This window comes from Hyperoodon ampullatus (assembly GCF_949752795.1).
Source record: "Hyperoodon ampullatus genome assembly, chromosome: 7".
NCBI classification, from domain to species: domain Eukaryota; kingdom Metazoa; phylum Chordata; class Mammalia; order Artiodactyla; family Ziphiidae; genus Hyperoodon; species Hyperoodon ampullatus.
Window position 1 is genome coordinate 63563295 of NC_136920.1, and position 22313 is coordinate 63585607.

Here is a 22313-nt window from a genome sequence, read left to right on the forward strand (position 1 = left end):
TTTATCTGCAGCAGACTCCCAAGTTAGGACTTGGGTCCTTGGGGTGGGCACAGCCATCCTAGACATAAGGGCCCAGGGAGGGTCTGGCATTGAGGGCTCTGCTACAGTCCAGGGAAATAATGTTCATGTTGAGTGACAAAAAAATCCCTCATTACAGACTCCAGCCTCAAGCTCATGTGCTCAAACCCATTCACAATCTCACATGGTCACACACAGACGACAGCTCCCTGGTCTCACCAGACCCACTCAAATATACCCACCAGACTCACGCAAATATACCCACTGAAACCTCTCTTTTCTCTCACGTACACGGGTGCGGCTCCTTCATAGAAGGTGGTAAGCCCCAAAGTAGAGAACTCCTACCCCAAGATCCTTGGCCCTAAAGATCCCTTCCCACGGACTGGGCCACTGGCCACAAAATCATATCTTGGCGATGTAGCCTCCTCCAAGCGCCCGTAAGAGCTCAGCCATCCTCCCGCTTCACTCAAGTGGAGGAGCAGGCCTGGGGGCAGGTGATGTGAGATGGCAGCACATCCCCGCTTTGCCCAGGCAGCCAGTTCCCTGCCCAGGAGCAGGCAGAGGCCGAGGCTGTAGGCTGACTCCATCTGGGCTCTGGTCTGTGGCCAGGATAAAAACCATCCCTGGGGAAGGAGGAGTGAGTGGCCTGATGGTCAGGGGAGCCTGTCCATATAGCCTTCTCTGTTCAGGCTTTGGACCCTAGGAGGCTCTCCTTTTTTTTTTTTTTTTTGCGGTACGCGGGCCTCTCACTGCTGTGGCCTCTCCCGTTGCGGAGCACAGGCTCCGGACGCGCAGGCTCAGCGGCCACGGCTCACGGGCCCACCCGCTCCGCGGCATGTGGGATCCTCCCGGACCAGGGCACGAACCCGCGTCCCCTGCGTCGGCAGGCGGACTCCCAACCACTGCGCCACCAGGGAAGCCCAGGAGCCTCTCTTTTTAATACTGTTCAGTGATACCTTTTCAGTTCCAGGCTATGTGCTCGGCACTATGGCTTCAGCCATGACCAAGACAGCATCCCTGCTGCCCTGGGTGAGCCTAGCTCAGCCGCTGGATGTCTGGCTGCCTTCCAGTCTGAGTACCTGCCGGCTTTCTGTCTGTCCCTACCTACCTCTGCCTACACATCCATCTACTTGTGTGTCCATCTCTCCTGCTTGCCAGTACACGTATGTGTCTGACTGTGTGTCCGTTGACTTGTCTGACTCTGCAGTCGTCACAAATGGTCCCACGTCTGCTGGAGGGAACCAGCCTGTCCCAGGCCTCCCCATGGTGTTCATCCTCACCTTGATGTGCTCTGTTTGTTTTCCTGGCTTTCCCCCTTCTCCTCAAGAGCACGGACCGTGTCCAGTCCATGATTCATCCTTGTGTCTGGTACTTGCAGCGCGGGGCTGAGACAGACAGATTTGCCGACTGAATGAACGAAAACCTCCCGCCTCCGTGGGCTGAGTTACAGGGAAACAGAATTGTTCTCACTCCTCCAGGGGAGAAGAAAGGCAGGCCCCAGGTTGCGCCCAGGCTGTAAGGAAGAGACAGCAAATGCTGTCCGTCCCCATGAAGGTTAAGAGGGGTTTAAGAATGGTGCTCCCATGGCAGGGAGCTCAGGATTTGGGGTCCTACCATGGAGGTAGACCAGAGCTGGGTCCCTGTCTGGGCAGTCTGGGGGGGTTTCAATGGTGGATGTAACACAGGGGCCCAGGGAAGGGAGGTTTTCATCTTGGGGGCCAGGGTATATGCTCTGCCAGGGGAGGGGGAGGACAGCCTAGCCCCACCTTCTGGCTGAGGGGGTGCTTGGGGTTGTCCCCTCCCCTCCAGCTTGTTCCCGCTAAAGCCCACCTGGAGCCGCCCTGCCGGCAACGGCATACACTAGAACCCCGTGTCCTGCTCCAGGGCCCCCTCCCCACCAAGGACCAAGGGGAGGGTCTGGTTTTACTCCCAAGCCAAGGGGAGGGGCCCCAGGTCTGTGTCAGTCATGTGATCAATGCAGAATAACCTCCCCGGAAACATTCATAAGTTTAATCCACGCCAGTAATAAAATCGCATTACATTTCTCATAAAATAAATGTTCCCATTTATATACAGAAGACAGACTGTACAGGCCCAGCCTGGCCCCAGGAGGGGTCACACACAGACGGGCGGCGGTGGAGGAAGGGCCATTCCTCCCATCGAGGACAGAGGAGTTGTAATCGGCAGGAGAGCGGCTGGCCAGCCAGGCGGGTGGGCAGGTGGGCGGACGGACGGACGGGCCGGGAGGCCAGGTGCCGGGCGTCACTGAACCTGGGGTTCAAAGGTGCCATTGAGTTGCCCCTCCTCATAGTCCATCTGACACAATATCATGTTGTTCTTCAGGAAGAATTTGTCTCCCACACAAAATCTGGAAAATCCAAGCAGGAGAGAGAGGCCATGGAGGGGTCCCAGTGGATGGCGGAGGCTCCAGACAGGACCCCACCCGGCCCAGGAAGTGGACGTGCGGGAAGTGAGGTCCCGGGGAGTCTGCTCCTCGAGCTTTCCAGGGGGATCCCTGAAAGTCCCATGCACACCCCGTCAATCCAGAGGGGATCCCTGAAAGTCTCTCGGCCAGGCCCTGCAGCCTGGGGTGTAAGACAGACAGATAAGCCCGGGTCACAGCCCTTCCACATAGTCAGAGCTCCTGTGGAGGTGGGGGCAGGGCTGGGGTCGGAGGGGAGGTGTAGAAATAATGCACCTCAGTGCCAGAGCGGGAGAAAGAGAGGAGGAACAAAGAAATAGGAAAAGACCGACCGAGGAGAGGGAAGGAGAGGCAGAGATGGAGCACGAGGAAGGGATAAAATGGCTGACTTTTCCAACCAGCTTAAGGAAATGGCTCAGTGAAGGGCACTCTTCCTCTAAACAGAATCTGGGTTTCCAGGAACATCCTTCCAGGAGGAGGTGACCCTGTCCCACCATCTTCCCTCTAACCCGAAGAAGGCCCTGCTTTACCTCTCTGCCCCTCCCAGTCCTCCTCAAGCACTGGAGGACTCAGCCCTTCCCCCAAAGGCGTGCCCAGGGTGTCTGAGGGCTGTCGTGGGACCACAGGGTCACAGGCTCAGTCCCAGCAGATCCCACTTCAACCACCAGGTGGCGCTGCAACTTCACCGAGCCCTCCCGGCAGTAGGTCTGGGCAGAGCCCCAGCCAAACCAGCATTCCCTGCAGGTCCCTCTGGACCTCACCCTCTGGGAACACTTGTATGAACTCCTTCCTCACCTGGGGGCTCCTGAGAAAAGGGCCTGCCTTCTGGGGCCCGGCCCCCAGCCAGGGTTGAAGGGCTCTGGCTCCTTAGGTCCCTAGGGTCTCCCATGGGGCTCGGGGCACAAAGTAGGGGCCAAAAGACCAGAAACAAGGCTGGGCTGGAACCAGAATCACAGAAGTGAGTGACGGTTCCCCAAGGGGATTTCACCCTCCAGGTCTGGGAACCCTTTTTCGCTGGAATGTCCATGCGTGCTCCTGCATGTAGCACACACACACACGGCACAGGACATGCATACAGAACCCTTGTGCACACACATTTAAAACATGCATGCACAGGCATGCTCATTTATTATGCATACACAGACTCACCCCCCGCCACCCCGTACATGGACATTTAAAAATACATGCATGGGACTCCTCTGGTGGCGCAGCGGTTAAGAATCCACCTGCCAATGCAGGGGACACGGGTTCGAGCCCTGGTCCGGGAAGATCCCATATGCCGCAGAGCAACTAAGCCTGTGTGCCACAACTACTGAGTCTACACTCTACAGCCCGCAAGCCACAACTACTGAGCCCACATGCCACAACCACTGAAGCCCGTGTGCCTAGAGCCAGTGCTCTGCAACGGAGAGAAGCCAGCACAATGAGAAGCCCGCGAGCCGCAATGAAGAGCCCCACTTGCCACAACTAGAGAAAGCCTGTGCGTGGCAATGAAGACCCAATGCAGCAAAAATAAATAAATAAATATATTTTAAAAAAATAAAATAAAAAAAATAAAAATACATGCATGGACACTACACACACTACACAGCTCATGCATGGCCCCGTCCATTACATTTGCACAGAGCTGTACTCCACAAACATGTACACGTGGTATTGGAGGGCACACATTTGGCTACAGGGCTCAGGTGTACATAAAACACAGGCATGAAAATACATGCTCACAACAACATGCACACACAGAACCCGCATTTGCATGCATGCCTCCATGGCACTCCTGGTCTGTGGCAGTAGGTGTCAGCTGGGGTCTGCTGAGTGTGTTGGGTCTGTTACAGGCCAGCACTCACCTCTGGTTGCAGAGCTGGCAGGCGAAGCAGTCGAGGTGATATACATTGTCTCGGGCCCGCATCACCATCTCGAAGGCTGGAATCAGCTTGCTGCAGGCGGCGCAGTTTCCTGTGGTGCCGAAGAGCCTGCAGAGGGAAGGGTGCAGAGGTTTCAGGCACCTGTTGGGGTGGTGTGGGGGGCAGGGGAGTTGCCTCCACCCAGGGCCCCACCTGCCCTCCCCCTGGTTCAGCAGGTGGGCCTGGGCAAGAGGGAAGGAGCACAGATGACAGTGTCTAGATTCTGCCTAAGAGAGAAGGCTTCAGAGAAATTGGCGCATTCAGCCAGGAAGGAGACTCTGGGGACCCAGGTGTTGGCTGACGCTGCCCGTCCCCCCGCTTCACTGACAATGCCCCCTCCCAGGCTTCCACTGGGGTCCCTCAAGCACCTGAGGTCACCAGAAGAACACTGGGCTGGGCCCTGAGCAAGGACTCCAGACTCACACAAGCCTGAATTTAGAGACAGCCTGTTGATCATGGGCTGTGTGTCCTCAGGCAAGTTACCGAGTCTCTCTGAGCCTCATTTATTTCAACGGTAAAATGGGGACCATAATACATTCTTCACAAGCTTGTTGTGAAAACTGTAACCTCTCAGTCACAGCTCCTTTAGTAAATGCCTATGTAGCGTTTGCTATGTGCCAGGCACTGTTCTAAGGGCTCTCCAAAGACCAACTCATTTAATCTTGACAACAACCCTATGGGATGGTCTTTTTCTGCTACCAACTCATGGTGTGACTTGCCTAACTCCCTCTTCTTGAACCTCAGTTTATCCTTCTTTAAAATGGGAAGGCTGGACTAGATGATCCTGTTCAAAGGTGCTTCTAAAACAGGACTGATGCCAAAAGGAAGTTCCAAGGCCATCTGGCACAACGCCTCTTTGGGGCAGGTACCCCTCCTCTTAGCTGCTGATTGCAAAGCTCTAAGGACAGGGAACTCACTCCTTCCCCCATGTAGGCCAGTCCTTGGCTGAACGTTCCAGGGGTCTGAGCCAGCCAGGCCTCTGCTCTGCAGACTGGCAGAGCAAGCCCCAAGTGAGGCAAGGGGGCTGAGAGGCGGGCGGGAGGCCCTCTAATCCCTGATTTGTCCAGCTCAAGCTCGGGCGCCTGCAGATGAGCTTGGCTCCATTATTCATCAGGCTGAGCTGCCTGGTGGCTCAGATTAAGGCAGACAAAGGCCGGGCCAACAGCATCTGCTTGCCAAGAGGGGCCTTTCTGGCCATCAGTCCAATGAGAAGTGACTGCAGAGAGGCAGGCTCTGGACAGCCATTCTCTGGGGCTGAGCAGCTCAAAGAAGCCCCATACCCACACCCACCCTGGCCCACTGGCCCACCAGGCCTCGAAGTCATTCCTGAGCCTCTGCCAGAGTCCAGGAGAATACCTTCAGGCTCCAGTAGCTGGCAGGGCCCAGGATGCTTGTGGGTGCATCAGCTCTGTAGATGAGCCCATCCTGTACTGTGGTCGTCCCTCTCCAGGTCCTGTGGACTCATCAGATGGTCTGCCACCTCCCCTCAACCTGGTAGGTTCAGCCCCCAGGTGATGTCCTAAACCTCCAGACTTGGAGACCCCTTCCAGGTTGTCGAGGGGTGAGTCCCCAGAAGCATCCTTAACCCCTCCTCCTGGCCTCAGCATCTCTCCTCCAGCCCCAGTCAGGAGCACTGAGTCACACATCCTGGTTTATAGCACCACTTAAAAAAAAAAAAAAAAAAACTCCTGCAAAGGCAGAAGTTAAAAGAGAAGGTGCAGGCAGGTAAATCTTAGGCTCTTCGGGGAAATAGGGGAGCCTCTGCTGATAACCCCGCCTTCCCTCCCCAGACATGCCCAGTCCTGAGCAGAGGGAGCCCCAAGAAGCTTGGCCATGACCTACTAATTAATGCGATGGGCCTTCCTTCCCCGCAAGGCCCTGCCGCCACCCAGCAGCCTGCATGGGAGCCAAATGCAGATGCTGGGTGTCAGCCAAGGCCCCTGCTTTGTGGCCTCCTTCCAGCCTTGCTGATGTCATAGATGGTCTAAGGGAGGGTTAACTGGGGAGGAGGAGCCCTGGGGAATAGGATCCAGGTTGTGGAGGAGGGTGGGTTAGAGCTCTGAGGAATGCCAGGAGGGGAAGCGATAGTCTTTTCACCATTCACAGAGGGGTAACCTGAGGTGGGGGAAGAGGTTCAGGACTAGTTCAAACCCAGGTCTTTAAGTTCCAGCATCAGCAGCTCTTCTTCTAGGGTCTGGCTACCTACCAGGCTCCCCAGGCATGGGGGTGTTTAATCCCAGGGCCCACCTGGAAGATGGGGAGCTGGTCCCTGGGGAGACTGAGAAGGAGACCGTCAGGCCAGAGGGGCCCAGGGAAGTCAGAGCTTCCCCACCTGCTCCTGGAAGCCCCTCCAGGGCGTCCCTTCCCAGATTTCAGGGACGGGGTGGGTCAAAAGCACCTGGCAAAGGCAGGGCCAGAGCCAGACTGGTGCCCTCGGGAAGCTTCTCTTGGGTGCCCAATGGTAACAGATGTGCCCGCCCAGGACCCGTGCTGGGCACTGAGTCCAAGGGGCAGGGCAGGGGTGGGGATGAGTGCAGGCAGGATGCTGGGGCTAGAGCAGGGCAGAGCGGTGCCAGCCTTCGAGGATGGGGCTTTCTGAGCAGAAGGGCTGGGGGGCAGATGGGGTGGGAGGCCGCCCACCTCAGGTAGTCGCGCCGGCACAGGATGAGGTTGGCCTTGGTGTAGAGCGTGGAGCCCACCTCGCCCAGGCGGCAGTCACAGCAGGCGCACTTGAGGCAGTCCTCGTGCCAGTACTTGTCCAGTGCCTTCAGCAGGTAGCGGTCCTTGATCTTGCGGTTGCAGCCCGCGCAGCCCTTCTGCTTCCCTTTGGGCTGGACGGAGAGCATCGGCATACCTGCGGATGGACAGACAGATGGACACGGTGGGCCCTGCGGCTCCCACCTCAGGGTACATCCCTCTGCTTCTCTCTGCTGCCCCCTTCCAGGAGCCCTCCCTGTCTCCCCAGCAGCTACCTCCCCTGGGCCTGGGTCCCGCCCTGTGTGGGCTGCATGGCACAGCCTCCTCCCCTGCCCCGTGAAGGTCCTCCAGAAGCTGCGGGAGCCCCGCGTCTGCTCTGCTGCAGCTGCTCTACACAGCTAGTCCTCACGCCCACTTCCCTGAGTTGTTCCTCTCCATCCAGCCACTGCCCCCTGTGCCGTGTGATCCACGGTAGGCCTGACGCCTCCTTATGCAGACACCATCCATTGGCTCTTTCGGCAACCCTGAGAATGGAATCTCGGGCTTGGGGTCCACTAGAACTCCCAGGTCTTTTTGCCACCTCAAGGCTTCCTCACACTGCTGTGTGCTTGACCATTTTAACCTAACACGTCAGGCTACAGACTCTTGATTGTGGAGGCGTCAAGAAGAAAGTGAGGGCTTCCCTGGTGGCGCAGTGGTTAAGAATCCGCCTGCCAATGCAGGGGACACGGGTTCGTGCCCTGGTCCGGGAAGATCCCACATGCCGTGGAGCAACTGAGCCCGTGCGCCACAACTGCTGAGCCCGCGAGCCTAGAGCCGGTGCTCCCCAACAAGAGAAGCCACCACAATGAGAAGCCCGCGCACCGCAACGAAGAGTAGCCCCCGCTCCCGGCAACTAGAGAAAGCCTGCGCGCAGCAACGAAGACCCAACACAGCCAAAAATAAATAAATTTAAAAAAATAAAAAAATAGAAAAAAAAGAAGAAAGTGAGATGCCCCTGTGATACTCCCAGGGGGCAGCAGGAGCTCTGGAGCTCCTGGTCAGTGCTTGGGGAGGTAGCTGGGCCTGGCCTAGTTGAAGCTTTCCTCAGGAATGTTTCTAGCTAGATTCAAACTTCCTACCTGCCCTAGCCAGTACTTGTCCATCAGTGCCCCAGCATCCTTGCTCATCCTACCAGGATAAGAATCTTGGAGACACCGGCCCTCTCCCAGGGCCCATGTGAGCTTCCCGACATGCAAGGAAGTGGTAAGTACAGAAGACAGGAATCGCAGCGTGGCCTTGACCGGAGGGAGGGGCAGACCTCCCACCAGGCAAGCATGTACACCCACGCATGCCCCGTGCACACAGGCAAGGTGTGCAGGCGTGGGCATGTGTGTGCACAGAGGCACAGGTTCCCAGCCCCCGGCCCTGAGGCCATAGGGAGGGGCATTTGAGAAGGAGGTGGGGACAGATGTTGTCTGGGAACCTGGACATCCACGTGGAGTCCTGAGGCTTGAGGGTGGTGAAGACTAGGTTTGGAGGGAAGTGCGGAGAGTCTCAGAGCCCAGCTGGATGGTGGGGTTGCCTTGCACTTGTCTAAGTCTAAGTGACCCTCACAAGGGCTCAGATGGGTTGAGGGGTCACCGCTGAGGGGAACAGCCCACGCCCTCCTGCCTCCTCGGTTTTCCAGCAAGCCCCCGAACACTCCCTCCCCCTGGGCCCAAGGTCTCCACAGGACCCCTGCATTCTCCAGGGCTCTGGGTTCAGCTCCCATTCCCTGGCATCCCTCCTCTCCCTCCCTCCCCCTCACTGCCCCCAGCCCGGAGTCCAAGCTGCTTCCTTTCCCTTCCCTCTTCTGGGTTGTGACCCTTCCTCAGGCTCCAGGAGAGAACCAGCTTCCAAAGGACCTCAGTCTCAGAATCCACAGATGTCAGGTGAGAGGGGCCCCCAGGGTTCGTACAGGCAAATGCTCTCATTCTACAAATGGGGGAACTGAGGCCCAGACAGTCCAAAGAGCTAGTGTAAGCCACTGCTCAAGCTGGCCTCCGGGGTTCTTCCTCCCTCCTATGCTCTTTCTCAGCCTCGCTGCTTCCTCAGACTTCTCTTGGAGAGGGGGCAGCCCCCCAGCCCCCAGGAGCAGCAGGACAGGTGAGGGCAGGAAGGAGGCAGCGCATCCTCCCTCCTCCAGCGCCCGCGGGGCCCATCTGTTAGCTGGGAAGTTTGCTGCCTAATGCAGCTCTACAGGTTAATTGGTCTGAGAGAGTGACGGGGCTCAGGATGACTGTGTCCTCAGGCCCGCCTGTGTCTCCTCTGACAGGGGCCAGCCCGGCGGTCACAGAGCTCAGGGGAGCCCAGAGAGGCCGCTGGGGAGCAGGCCCACCCGAGAGCTAAGGGGGGCCTAAGAGGCTCCTTCCTAGGCCTGGCCTACAGGGATCAAATGGGGGAGGGGTTCAAAGAGCTGGATATGGAAAGGTCTGGGGGCTCCCAGGGTAAAACTACTGTCCCTGGGGCCTGTGGAAGGAGCACCCACCCAGCCAGCATAGCTATGCATATACGTTCCAGCTTGGAAAATGCCAGACCAAGTCTCTCTCTAGTCCCCCCACGGCTGATTTGCCCCTTGCTCCCCAGGGCTAGCAGCAGGCCTGGCTCCCTTCCCAGCAGCCCTGAGCCCTCCCAGGGCTCTATACTTGTGCTGTCACTGGGAGGGGGGTGAGTGGCTGGAACATGATTACTCAGGGGATACACCTGGCCCACTAAGTTATGCCCCCAAATGAAGGGGGGTCCCAGCACTAGGAGCGTCTGTCCTGCTGCATCTTCCATCTGGCCTGGCTCCTAGAGAGGCTGAGCCTGCAGGGCTGTGGACCACATGGTAGCCGGTAATTCCATCACCAGTGGGACCGAGCACCTAGAGGATGCAGGGAGGATATGGGGAGCAAAGCCACACGCTGCCCCAGGTCCCCCTCCTGGCATACAGCAAGTGCTCTGTGAGGCCTGAATACCCTGCTTTAGGGTGCTGGACTCTGCTTCCTGGGTCCTGGAGAACTCTTTAAGAAGCCACATGGCTTCTGCCAGTGTCTGATGTCCACTGAGACATGGAACACCAGGCCCAGCCTGGCTGAGGAGGTCCCAGAGCATCTGGGGACCTCGAGCTTTCTTCGCCTGGGAAGGCTGAGGTCCTGGGAGAAGTCTGACTCACCCCTCCCTTCTTTACCGAGCACCCACACCGTTTGCTCTCATTGGGCTAGTCCAGAAGACTTGAAAACACTCCTGGAAAGGTGAAGGGCCTTTAAGGGGGGCATCTGTAGTCTCCTTCTCCCAAATAGAGCAAGATGTTCCCCAGAGGGCCTGGGTTCTCCCTTCCTGTCCTGCCTCCCCAGCTCCCACCCAGCCTGCCTGTCGGCCCTGCAGACACCTCTTCGCTCCCTCCCTCCCCTGCCCGGCTCTGGGAGCTGAGCCTCGGGCCATGCACTTTCCATTAAGGAGATAGCATCCCTTTGCTGAAGTCCATTTGGGATCCATTTTAGTGTTATCTAAAAATCAAATCTACATGGTAATCCTTTTAATGTACTCCTGACTTTAGAAAAAAACAGCTTTGCGCTCCTTCAGGAAAGGTTTTAAAGCATTACTCAGTAATTACTACTCACCCATGAAAACACTGATATTTTACAATGGATGATGTTTGCCTCTGCATGGCGTGTGGACTCACGCTCAGAAGCACACACGAGACCCAGCAAAATAAACCAATTCACTCAGCCCGTGTGTTCCCCCAAACTCGGGGTGTGAGGGGGACGACATTTGCTAGGAGATGGGCCAGACTCCTACCCGCCTCTACCCTGGGCGGGCTGATGGTGGAAGGAGGCAGCCTCCCAGTCTGACTCATCCGGCTGCCAGACACTTACCCTCAGCTCTTTAATCTGGGGAAAAGCCAGACAGTCCCGGTGACCGGGAGGCACTGCCAGAGGTCATTCAGCTCTTCCCGCATCCTCGAGAGTGGTCTGCCAGGCCAGACCCAAGTCCTCAGCAACTCCTGCCCACCTATCCCAGGACAGCATGTCCCTCGGATGGGACTTCTCTAAGGTGCCAAGGCCACCGGCTCCCGGTCCCACCCACGCCTCCAGTTTGGACAGCACACTGAGCCCGGCTGTGGAGCACTTCCTCTGCTCACAGTGAGCTCCTCTGAGGCAGGTCCTCCTCCCCAGAATGCCCACCCCACCCAGCCCCGTGTCACTCCAGGTCATGCCCTGTGGCTCCCCTGCTGGAAGCCACTGTGGCCACCACTGGGAACTCTACCTGGCACTTGAGGCCCCCTCCCACATGCCAGCACCTCCTGCCTGGCACTGCTGGCTCTGCTCCCTGTAGAATCCCAGGAATAATGTCCCTTTCCACCCTGCAAATGGATCTCATTTGCTTCTGCCCTAGAACCTTCCCTCCGCCATTGCTCCAGGAAGAAATGCCTTGTCCTGCCTGCCCCACTCTTCCCCAAAGGTCAGAGTCAACAGTGCAGTTGAGGCTAAGAGCACAGACTTTGAACTCAGAGAACCTACTTTCCAATCTGGGAACTGTCCCAAGTAGCTGGAGGGCTTGGCACAAACCCCTTTACCTTTCCAACTGTCATCTGTGAAATGGGGCCATACTAGTCTCCTTCCAGACTATAGTGAGGGTAGAATAAGGTTCTGCAGAGGAAGCCACAGCACAGGGCCTGGCAGCCAGCTGGGACCAACAAACAGGAACTGGTGTATTGTTAACATGCACCCTGGGATGCCTCTCCTGTTCTGACACTTGTTTTTTGGCTCTTTTAATTTTTTATCTTGACATTTCAAACTTCCAGATTTTGCAAGAATAGGAAGAATTCCTGTATACCCTTTACCCCGATTCTCTAAATATGAACATTTTGCCATATTTGCTTTATCCTTCTCTGTTTATCTATCCATCTACCTCCCTCCCTCCCTCCCTTCCTATATAATTCTTTTCCTGACTCATCTGTTTCAGACATGAAGCCCCTATACCCCGAAATACTTTGATTTCCTGAGAGCAAGGACATTCTCTCATGTAACTCCAGTACAATGATCCAAACCAGGAAATTATCATTGATCTAATACTATTATCTATCCATTCAGATTTAATCAGTTCCCCCAATATCTTCTACGGCAAAATAAAAGTCTGGATCATGCATTTCATTCAGCTGTCAAGTTCCGTCTACTTGAATCTGGAAGAATTCCCAAGCCTTTCTTTGTGTTTCAAGACACTAGCATTTTTGAAGAGTACGGGCCAGTTATTATGAAGTTTCCTTCAAGTTGGGTTTATCTGACCCCTTTGACTATATGACCTTAACTCCTCTGTACTTCTTGGTTATAAAGTGAATATGAGAATGGCCCTCAAAGAGTTTCCGTGAGGAATCCAGGAGCTAATACGTGTGAAGTGCTCAGGACGAACCGAACGTGGCAGCCAAAAGTTAGCTCTGATTGGTGTCACCCCATTCAGCACATGGGGAAGGATGACCTTAGTCACAGCTCCATCTCAGGCCGCTACAACAGTGATGGGCACATTTGGAGGAGAATTACCTGATTTGAACATGCAACCATGGTTCAAGTCATGCAGGCACTGGTCAGAGTCCAGCCTTACCCAAAGGATAGTCTAGTGGCCACTGCAAATGTGTGCGGCAGGTCAGCCCCATCTGTCCCACAGGCTGCTTCAGGGACCAGTCAGAGGAGAAGGGGGCTGTGGCAGCTCAGAGGGCCACAGTTCAGGGCAGGTCCCTCTGTGTGCCCTGGGAGGCCTGGGGCACAGGCAGGTGTAGGCTTGGGATTTCTCATCATCTCTCCATATGCCTCAGTACTGTTCCAAATCCGTGCCCACATAGCAAAACACAGCTGCCCAGAACAGTGCTGGGGCTTCCTTTTCTCACACTGGGGGACAGGCAGGGAGCCTGGGCTGGACTCTCCTGGGGGCTAAGGGCATTCTGCAGGGAGATATCACTGACTGAACACTGAGAAGTGCTCAGCTCACAACTGCTTTATGAGACGGGTACCACGCAGGCCCCATTCCTGTCTACTGTTGACACGTTTTCCCCCCTGAGCCTGTCCTAGGCTCCGCTGGTGGTGTGGGGCACCTGCCCTAAAGGCTCCATGGATCAGCTCCTGTCTGGCCTCCTATGTGGAGCCCTGTTCTTGATCCTGGATAAATCACTGTGGCTCTCAAGGCCTGTCTGTCTCCCCACCTGCACAGTGGGAATGATTCTAGCCTGTACTTCTAAGGATGTCCTCAGGCATATGTAGGATAAGACCTTGCATTAAATGCACCTCTTTCATCACAGAAACCAGCAAATACCCTTCCAGCTGAAACCTATTCCCATTTTAACAATGGGAAAACTAAGGCACAAGAAAGGCTGTGACTTGTCATGGGTCACACAGAATGAGACAGAGCTGGGATTTGAACCCTGGCAGCCTGTCTTCAGGGCCCGAGCACTGGACTCAACTGCTCTGATGCCAGGCAGGGCGCTGCTTACCTTGAGATGCTAGTAGACCGGGAAGGGAGACATCACAGAGATTAGGAGACACAGAAGGTATGCACATGCAGGTCATATGTGCAAACATACACAGCTGCACACATACTTGCACACATACGTGTAATCACACACATGCGTACAAGGTCCACGAGAGGCGGGACTGTGTCTGCTTATTCTCCCCAGAACAGCTTTATTCCAGGCTCCAGCACAGTGATAGCATACAGTAGGTGCTCAGTAAGTTGCATGAAAAGACACACCCCTGCATCCAAGGACACGCACGCATGGGTGTCACATAAAAATACACACACATATGCCTGAGCAGTCACATGCACATTTACTGCCTTTTAAAAAACTACACTTCCAAAAAGTGGATCGTAGCTATAAATCAAGCTCTGATTTGAACAAAACCCACGAAGGAGAGGCCTGGTGCTCTGTTTTTAATTCCACTTTCCTCAGGAAATGGAGGAGCACAAGCCCTGAGGTTTCGCCCACATGGACCCAGGCAAAACAGGGGAAATGATCCAGAAGTGATCAGTCCCACAATCGTCACACCCATGTCAGCTGCTGGAGGGGTAGGGTCTGGGTCCCTGCCACCTGCAAGGTGCTTGTACCCAGCAGGGCCCACACCCGGGCCTGGAACTGCAGAGTAGGATCCCAAACAGAGCCAGCCAGCGGCCCCTCCTTGGCATCAATCCTGTTTAATAAGGAAATTTGAAAGTGTAATCTAATTTTGCAGAATCTCTTTAAATCTCGTTTTCTCAGAAGCAACTTCATTTCGCACGGACACATCCAGCCTCGTGCGAAGGCCTCCATTTCACACCAGTTTTATCTCCACAATTTCTCGTCTCACTGCACTCCTATCCCAGGGCCTTGCCACGCGCCAGGCGAGGCCTGAACTAATAGCATTTCCTACTCATTTGGAATCAAAAGCCAACGAGAACAACTGTTGAAGCGCACGGCCACAGCCACCTAGAGCATGCTCATTACTGCCCCTGTGCACAGCCCCTCGCCGGTAGCTGCGCGTTGGATTTGATGAGGGAGGGAAGTGGGGTTCCTGTGGCCTCCAACTCCCCTAGGGGTTGGGGGGCTCGGCTCCCGGGACAGTGGTCAGAGCGGCGGGGGGACGGGCCCCTTTGACTCTAGCAGTGCCCCTCAAGGGGCTCCGAGAGAAGAGGCAGGCAGGTACACACTGACGGTGGTCCTTGCAGACAAGGTGGCCTCAGCTGGAATTCTGACTCCATCACTGCCCAGCTCTGCCTCAATATACTCACCTGCTAAATGAGAACAGACTACTTCAAAGGATTATTTGGAGGACTGAATTAGATAATGGACATGAAATACTTATAACAATGTTGGATACAGCAGCTTAAAAACAATCAACTAAGAAAATTTATGCACATCCGATGACCCCCCAATTCTCTTCCTAGGTATGCGCCCAACAGAAATGAGAGCTTATATCCACCAAAAGAGATGTACGACGATATTCGTAGCAGTTTTCTTCATAATAGCCCCAAACTGAAAACTACACAGATGTCCATCAACAGTAAAATGGATAATAAATTATGCTATGGTCATACAACAGAATAGTACACAGCAATGATAAAGAAGGAATCACCAGTACACACCACAATATGCATTAATCAGACAGTATAATGTGGAACAAAACAAGCCAGACACAGAAAGGTAAATACTGTATCATTCTATTTATATGTAATTCCCAAACAGAAAACTGATCCATGGTGATCAATGTCAGAATAATGGGGTGTATCATCACCTGGCAGGAGGTGTGAGGAAGCCTGCTGAGGTCCTGGAAATGTCCTTTATCTTGATCTAGGTGGTGTTTAAATGGGTGCATACATACAGAAAACTTCACTGAACTGAACATTTGAGACTTGTGCCTTTTACTGCATATATATGATACCTCAGCAACAACAAAAAAACTAAGAAGGAGACTCCTCAGTCTCCGTCGAGACTTTATATGCCTCTTCATAAAACCCACCATTTACCCACTGTTCACTACATCTGTTGTCTCACTGAATCCTCATTTTAACCCTGAGGCACTAAATGATGACCCCACTCAACAGAGGCCCAGAGAGGTTCAGGCCATTACCCGAGGTCACACAGCTGACAGGCAGGGGGAGGATTGGGGCCCTGGCCTGCCGGAATCCAGAGTTCCATTTCTCACCCAGAACACACCTCGTGGCCTCCCTGAACAGCCCAGGTGAAGAAGGTTTGCTGGGGCAGCCTCTGTGCAGCCTGGACACAGGTGATGCTAGGGCAGGACCCTGGGGTGCAAGCTTAGAGCAGGGCCCGGACTAAGACCAGGAGGGATGACAGGCAGTGCACTGTCTCCAGGTTCTGGTGGGTCACAGGCTATTGCTTCTCACCTGTTGTTCCTTCAGAAGCTATTGCTGCTGTAGGATCTTGAAAGGGCTTCTGGCAGGGCCAGAAAGGGGACACAGACCAGAATCTAAGGACAAAGACAGCGCAGGGGCCGGGAAGGGAGCAGGAAGGCCATGTAGAGGCAGAGCAGAGATGTGTGCATCGCAGCCTTGAGAGAGACGAAGAAGTCTCACTGGGGAGAGCCGAGCTGTGAGGGGGGAGCTGGTGGCTCCGGACCCAGAGCCACAAGAGCCGGGGAGCCTCAGTCAACAGCCAGGGGCTCTGTGTGAATGAGGGGAGGGTGTGGGGGGAGCTGGAGAGGGGCCCAGCTGAAGGTAAGAAATTTAAAGGGGGTGCAGCGAACGCTGGCCGTCTCTGAAGTGCCGAGTTCCTCCTGGTCTCCACAGATCACCACAGTAGAGGCCGAAGGGAAGCACTGTCCAGTCCCATCCAGACAACTGCGGTGTTTGCCCACATGACAACACCTCGCACCGAATGCCTACTACGGGCCAAATGCTTTATATTCCTTAAGGCTCATTCTCATCATGACCCTGAGGTCAGGGAAATCACACAACCGGCCCAGGGGCATCCTGTGAGTGGCCAAGCAGGGCTTTGGACCCAGGCTGCTGGCCAGGAAGTGCCCCACCCCCTTCCTGCTCTCTCTAGAGGCAGCATCGTGTCATTTTTTTCCCTAAGCAATGGGGTAAGTGAACTTCTGCTTGGACCCAAACTGGGCCCTGCCCAAAGAAGGCAGCTCTGAAACACACCGTACAGGGACAAATCAGGGAAGGATGGGCCTCTGGTCCCCAGTATCCCCCCAGAGGACCCATTTCCTACGCGGCAGTCTGAAGCAGCAGGCATTTCTGCAGCAGGTTCTGGCAGAGACAAACATCCTGAGGAATGGTGGGTCCAGAAGCCTAAGCCCGCGGGGACCTTCCAGTGTGGAGAGGTGGAGGGGCTGAGGAGTTTCCACACATACCTCACGGGTCTTCCTTGCTGAGGGAAGCCGAACCCAGCACAGCCTGCTGCTGGGCAACGGCTTTAGGGGACCCAGTCGATAACTTGAAGGGGACCTGGACAATGCACCGAGAGACGTGGGAGGAGCTGCAAACAGAATCTGAGGGGCACTTTGAAACATCAGAAGCTGCGTGTGCTCTTTGGAGTTTGTCACAGGGAATGATGCCTACGTTAACTGCATAGTTATCTGCAATATGTGCTCCTCTGGCACGGGTGTAGGTCTTCTCTTCTCATCCTCAGGTTGTCTCTGTAAAGCCCCAGACACGTCTAGAAAGCAACAGATCCAAAATAGGACTCTAGATCTCCTCCCCCAAAACCTGTACCCTTACCCAGGCTTCCCCTCACAGTCCTGACACCATCATCCAGCCAGGTGCTCAGGCCAGAAACTCAAAGTCATCTTCAGATCTTCCATCATCCTCATCCCCTCTTCCCTGCTTGGTCCCCACCCCGTCCCACCTGCTTCTTTCCATTTCCAGAGCCACCACTATCTTTCCCTGAACTATCAGCTAAGCACCCCACCAGCTTCTTGTTTAGTATCTACAATCCAGCTTCAAACAGCAGCTGGAGAAATCTTTCAGAACAAAGTAGGTCAGGTCACTGCTCAGCTTGAAACCCTTCCTTAACTTCCAGTGGGCTGGGAATATCATCCACACTCTTCATTAAGCCCATGGTATCCTTATGTGCTCTGGCCTCTACTCCTCCACCCCCAATGTGCTTCAGCTACACTCCAGATCTCCCTTCTGCCTCAGGGCCTTTGCACCTGCTGTTTCCCTCTTCCCAGAACACCCTTCCTTGTCTCTTCATGTGCTTGGCTCCTTCTCATTTGGGGGCTTCAGCTTAAATATCATCTCAGAGAGGCCAGCCTTGATCTCTTTATTTCCCTATTTAAATGACTCCCTGGTCATTTCCTTCTCAGTTCTTTTTACCACAATCTGTAATTGTTTTACTTTCTTGTGATTTTACCTAAGAAAATGTTTAAGAATTTTATTATAAGAATGTAAGCCCCATGAAGGTCTATTTTGGGGGCTCTGTCTTGTTCACCACTGTGTCCCCAGGGTTGAACCCCATAGCGGTCACTTTTTAACCAGTTTTTTAATCAGTTCAATTAATGAATGAAGAGACTGAATGGAATCTATCCAGATATTACTGGCAAGAGTCTGCTGGGCAGAGTGGGCCGACGCAGATAGGCAGGCTCCCCAGAGATGGGAGCCTTAATCTGGCTTGCTGCTGCCCCGTGCCACCCACCTGTAGCTACGCAGCTCTAAGAAACAAATGCAGATTCAACTGTGGCAGTGTCTAGGTCCCGCCTGCCACTATCTGGAATTTGAATAGGCCCACCCCAGGGCTCCAGCTGAGAAATGACTGCTCCTGTGCAAATATAAACCCTCTACTCCTTAGATAAAGGGGCAGCAATCCTGTCCTTCAGCCCTGCAGACCCATGAGGAATGAAGCCCCCCTCGGTGCCTCTCCTCATGCGTAAATACTACATCCCAACTCTCCGGTTGCAGTGGAGTCCTGGAGCTCAGGCATCTGTGTAACCTTGGCAGTTCAGTCTCTCCCTTTGTACCTGTGGCCAGGGCACCACTCCTCCCTGGCACAGACCTAGCCCCTGCAACTCTCCACTTGAGGGACCTTTTGGCTTAATGATGTAACCCACTCCCTGCCTAGTCTGAGCCTCTGAGGACCAGTAGGAGGAAAAAGCCCATGAAGTTTGCTACAGAAAATCCCCAGGTCCCAAGTCTTACTCTATCTGTAGCCTCCTCCAAGCCCCATCCCATCCTGGGCTGCTGGAGCCAGCCCCCAGAGCCCTTGGCAGGATGCTGCTTGGAGCTGCACAGCTATGGGAACTAGCGGGAAGCGTCTGGAAGCTGCATTCCCCAGACAGCAACTCAACTGCTCCCTGGGCACCCGGAAAGCCCACGTCACCCATCTAATGAAACATGGCTCCCAAGGGGCCTGCAGTCTCCACAGAGGAGGAGGAGGGCACCGACTCTCAGACGAGTCTCAATTTCACAGCAAGAGAGACGCGAGCACCAATGCGCTGAACCAGAAAACGAGAGTCTGGCAGGAGCTGCAGACACACCACGAGCGCCAGGGGATCGGAGATTAGGGCCCTTCAAAATCAATTTTGAATTCAAACTTTTAAATGTGTTCTCTAGACACAAGGAGGGGACCCTCCAGGCAGGCTTGGTCTAGCCAGCTGCTGGGTCCTGCTTGCTTCTCAAAGCAGCCAGGGCCCATCTGCTAGCCACTGGGCTGCGTGAGGGAGGGGAGGGCGAGGGAGCTGGGAGAAAGACCCCGGGAGCCGCAGGGACAGGAGTGCCTTCGGCTCTTGTGGAGCCAGCACGACCTTGGGGTACTTGCCTGAGGTGCCATCCTGGGGCTTCCTGTTGAGGCCTTGGGGGCTGCTCCTCCCTGCTTTGCAGACCCGGATGAAAAGAGCCGAAGGCAAGGCCCACGTGAGCTAGATCCCCATGCACCCCCAACCTGGCTGAGGAGGCTCATGGAGCCCCAGTGGATGAAGCTGTTAAGAACATGAGCTTTGGAGTCAGGCAGGCAGGGATTTGTATCCTAGAGCAGCCATGGGCTCCTAGGGAGAAGGTATTGGTTCAGAAGTGAATTTCCCTTCAAGAAACCTGGTGGGAGAAAGCCTGCTGGGAGGGTCTTGGAGTGAAGGCCCTGGGAAATGACAGTGGTCTGAAGCCCCCAGTGCAAAGGGACAGAAAGCATCACAGGGTAGCCAGGCTGCTGGGAAGGGTGCTGTGGCCACAGGCTGCATGATCTGAGGCATGGTATCTGTAGCCAGGGAGCTGACAATCATGCTGCCTGTCACCTGTCAGACCATGTATGGCATACTGAGCACCATCCTGGCCCTGCCCTGTGAGGTGGATGGGGACACACGGGGCAGCGGGCCTCAGCAGGAAGCTGAGCAGAAGAAACGTATGGATACCAAAGGGGGAAAGTGGTGGGGGTCGTGGTGGTATGATGAATTGGGAGATTGGGATTGACATATATATACTAATATGTATAAAATGGATAACTAATAAGCACCTGCTGTATAAAAAAATAAAATAAAATTCAAAAAAATAAAAATAATTTTAAAAAGAAGGAAAAAAAAAAAAAACCAGAACAGACTGCTCCAGCCAAACCTAGGAGGAGGTCCCAGGGCCCGCAGGAGGAGGCTCCTGCCGGGGTTCCTGCTCAGCCACGTTGGTTCCTCTAAGCATACGATCAGCCTACCGCTGATGCCTTCCCATCTCTGGGTGGGGAAGCTGGTCCACAACAAGCCTGTATGACCTCAGTGACTCACAGCCCCTGCCCCTCAGTTCTCCAAACCCGAGGCTAAACCCCCAACTGTAAGCCACACTCCCGAGACAGAAACACGATCGACTGTGAACCACTCTTCCTCTGAGAGGCACCAGGAAGGTAGCCAAAGCCTTGGGCCTGCAGAGACCTCAAGGGGCCCCTTCTGGAATGAGCAGCCCTGGGAAAGGGCTGGGGTCACCAGACCACTTATGGGTGAGGGGGCAGGGACTCCCCAACCCCTCCCACCCCCTGGCTTGGGAGTGGGCTGCCAGCTCTGTAAGGAAATTACAACTTGGGCCTGGGTAATGCTCTTTTAGTTACAGCGTAAACTGCGGCAATAAAGCGTACCTGGGGAATGTTTAGAGGAAGCGCTAATGATTTCTTCCCCAGTGGTTAATAAATTCACTTCCAGATCAATTTGTTCGCGATAGAGCCCGGAGAGCGGAACCTGCGTGGCGGGCACAGCCGACTGTGTCTTTTTCAGTATAAATGATTTATTACGATGATTAGCGGCACATAAACAATTTAAAATACAACGCTAATTAGTTTGAGGAAGAAAGGAGGGGGAAAGCCACCCTGCCTCTCTCCCCATTATGTTCTACTTCCCTAAGTGTGTACTTTTTAATTAAATCCAAATGTCACAATAAATTTAAAGTGTTTTCTTACCATTTGGGTTAACTTAGGCAGTCATGCAAGCCCCCCTCTCAGGCAGCTGTGGGCTAGGCTGGGGGTGAGGACTGCTGGTGCCAGCAGGGCCTGTCTACAAGCTCTCCTGGAGTCGGGAGGTTTTTGTGAGACCCCCTGGAAACCCCTCCTGGTTTCTGGCAGCCCCAGGCTGGAGAACACTGGCACAGCCCACTTTCTCTCACCTTCCCTCCCTAACACCGGCTCTGACCAGCCCAGAATCCAGCCGCTTCTCCTCAAAGGTCCCGCAGCACTCTTCACCCTCTTCCAGCGCTCCTCGGGTGTTCTATAACCTAACACCTTCTCCCTGCCTGGCATCGTGCTTGGCATTTCCTATATAACATCTTACCATGTTCCCCTTCCAGTGCTTTGAGTAATAATTACTGTTTCAATTTTGAGGATGGGGAAATCGAGGCTCAGAGAGGTGGAGCAACTTATCCAAAGTCACACAGGTAAAAGGGGGCTTTTGCAAAGTCCTGATTCCTAGAGCACCATTCTGCCTCAGAGCCCACACCTTGCCACGTCTGGGCCCTGACTTCCCAGCACCCAGGATGGAGAATAGAACGTGATGGTTGCTCAGACAGGGATCTCCCTTGCATAATGCCCTGCTTTGCCCAGAGACACAGGTGAGACAGGAGTTCAGGCCAGGGACCTGAACTCTGATGAGTCTGGGTCCAAGTTCAGGTTCTGCCATTAACCCACAATGTAAACTCAGTCAAGTTCTTTAGCCTCTCTGAGCTTCAGCTTCCCCATCAGCAAAACTCGAGTAATAATACCCAAATTGTGGGGCCAAAGAAGCAAAGCAGCTAAAACAAGCGGAGGGCTTTGCAATCCTCGACACGCTATGTAAGTAGTAATTACTAACAAAAGCCCTTGAGGTGAGCAGGGATCCGTAAGAATCCCATTTCACTGATCAGAAAACTGAAGCCAGCAGGGGAAAGGACTTACCCAAGGTTCCACTGACCCTTAGGAGCCCGGGGGACCAGGCTGCAGGCAACCTCCTTTCCCAAAGCTCAGACAGCCAAGGATGGTTTCTCTCCTGAACACTCTTGTACTGTTTATTTAAAGTGAGAAACAAATATCCCTAAACATAGAATTACCATATGACTCAGCAATTCCACTCTTAAACATATACCCAAGAAAAATGAAAACATATGTCCACACAAAAACTTGTATATGAATGTTCATAGCAGCATTATTCACAATAGCTAAAAAGGAGAAACAACTCAAATGCCCATAAACGGATGAATGGATAAATAAAATGTAGTATATACATATAATGGAATATTATTGGGCAATGAAAAGAAATGAAGTATTGAGACATGCTACAACATGGATGAACCTTGGAAACATTATGCTAGGGAAAAAGTCAGCCACAAAGACCACATCTTGTATGATT

The 22313-nt window shown here is 54.1% G+C and overlaps 1 protein-coding gene across 3 annotated transcripts in view; it reads right to left on the bottom strand.

Moving 5' to 3' along the window:
• Positions 1-2006: 2006 nt before the first annotated feature.
• Positions 2007-22313, bottom strand: part of LMO1 (LIM domain only 1) — a 51586-nt gene continuing 31279 nt past the window's right edge. For all 3 annotated transcript variants that reach the window (XM_079708754.1, XM_079708752.1, XM_079708753.1), the window contains 3 exons: positions 6985-7198; positions 4288-4413; positions 2007-2386 (listed from right to left, as the gene is read on the bottom strand). In XM_079708754.1, the coding sequence (XP_079564880.1) occupies positions 2281-2386; positions 4288-4413; positions 6985-7196 (444 nt within the window). In that variant the 5' untranslated portion in view covers positions 7197-7198 and the 3' untranslated portion in view covers positions 2007-2280. The remainder of the gene's footprint in view (positions 2387-4287; positions 4414-6984; positions 7199-22313) is intronic.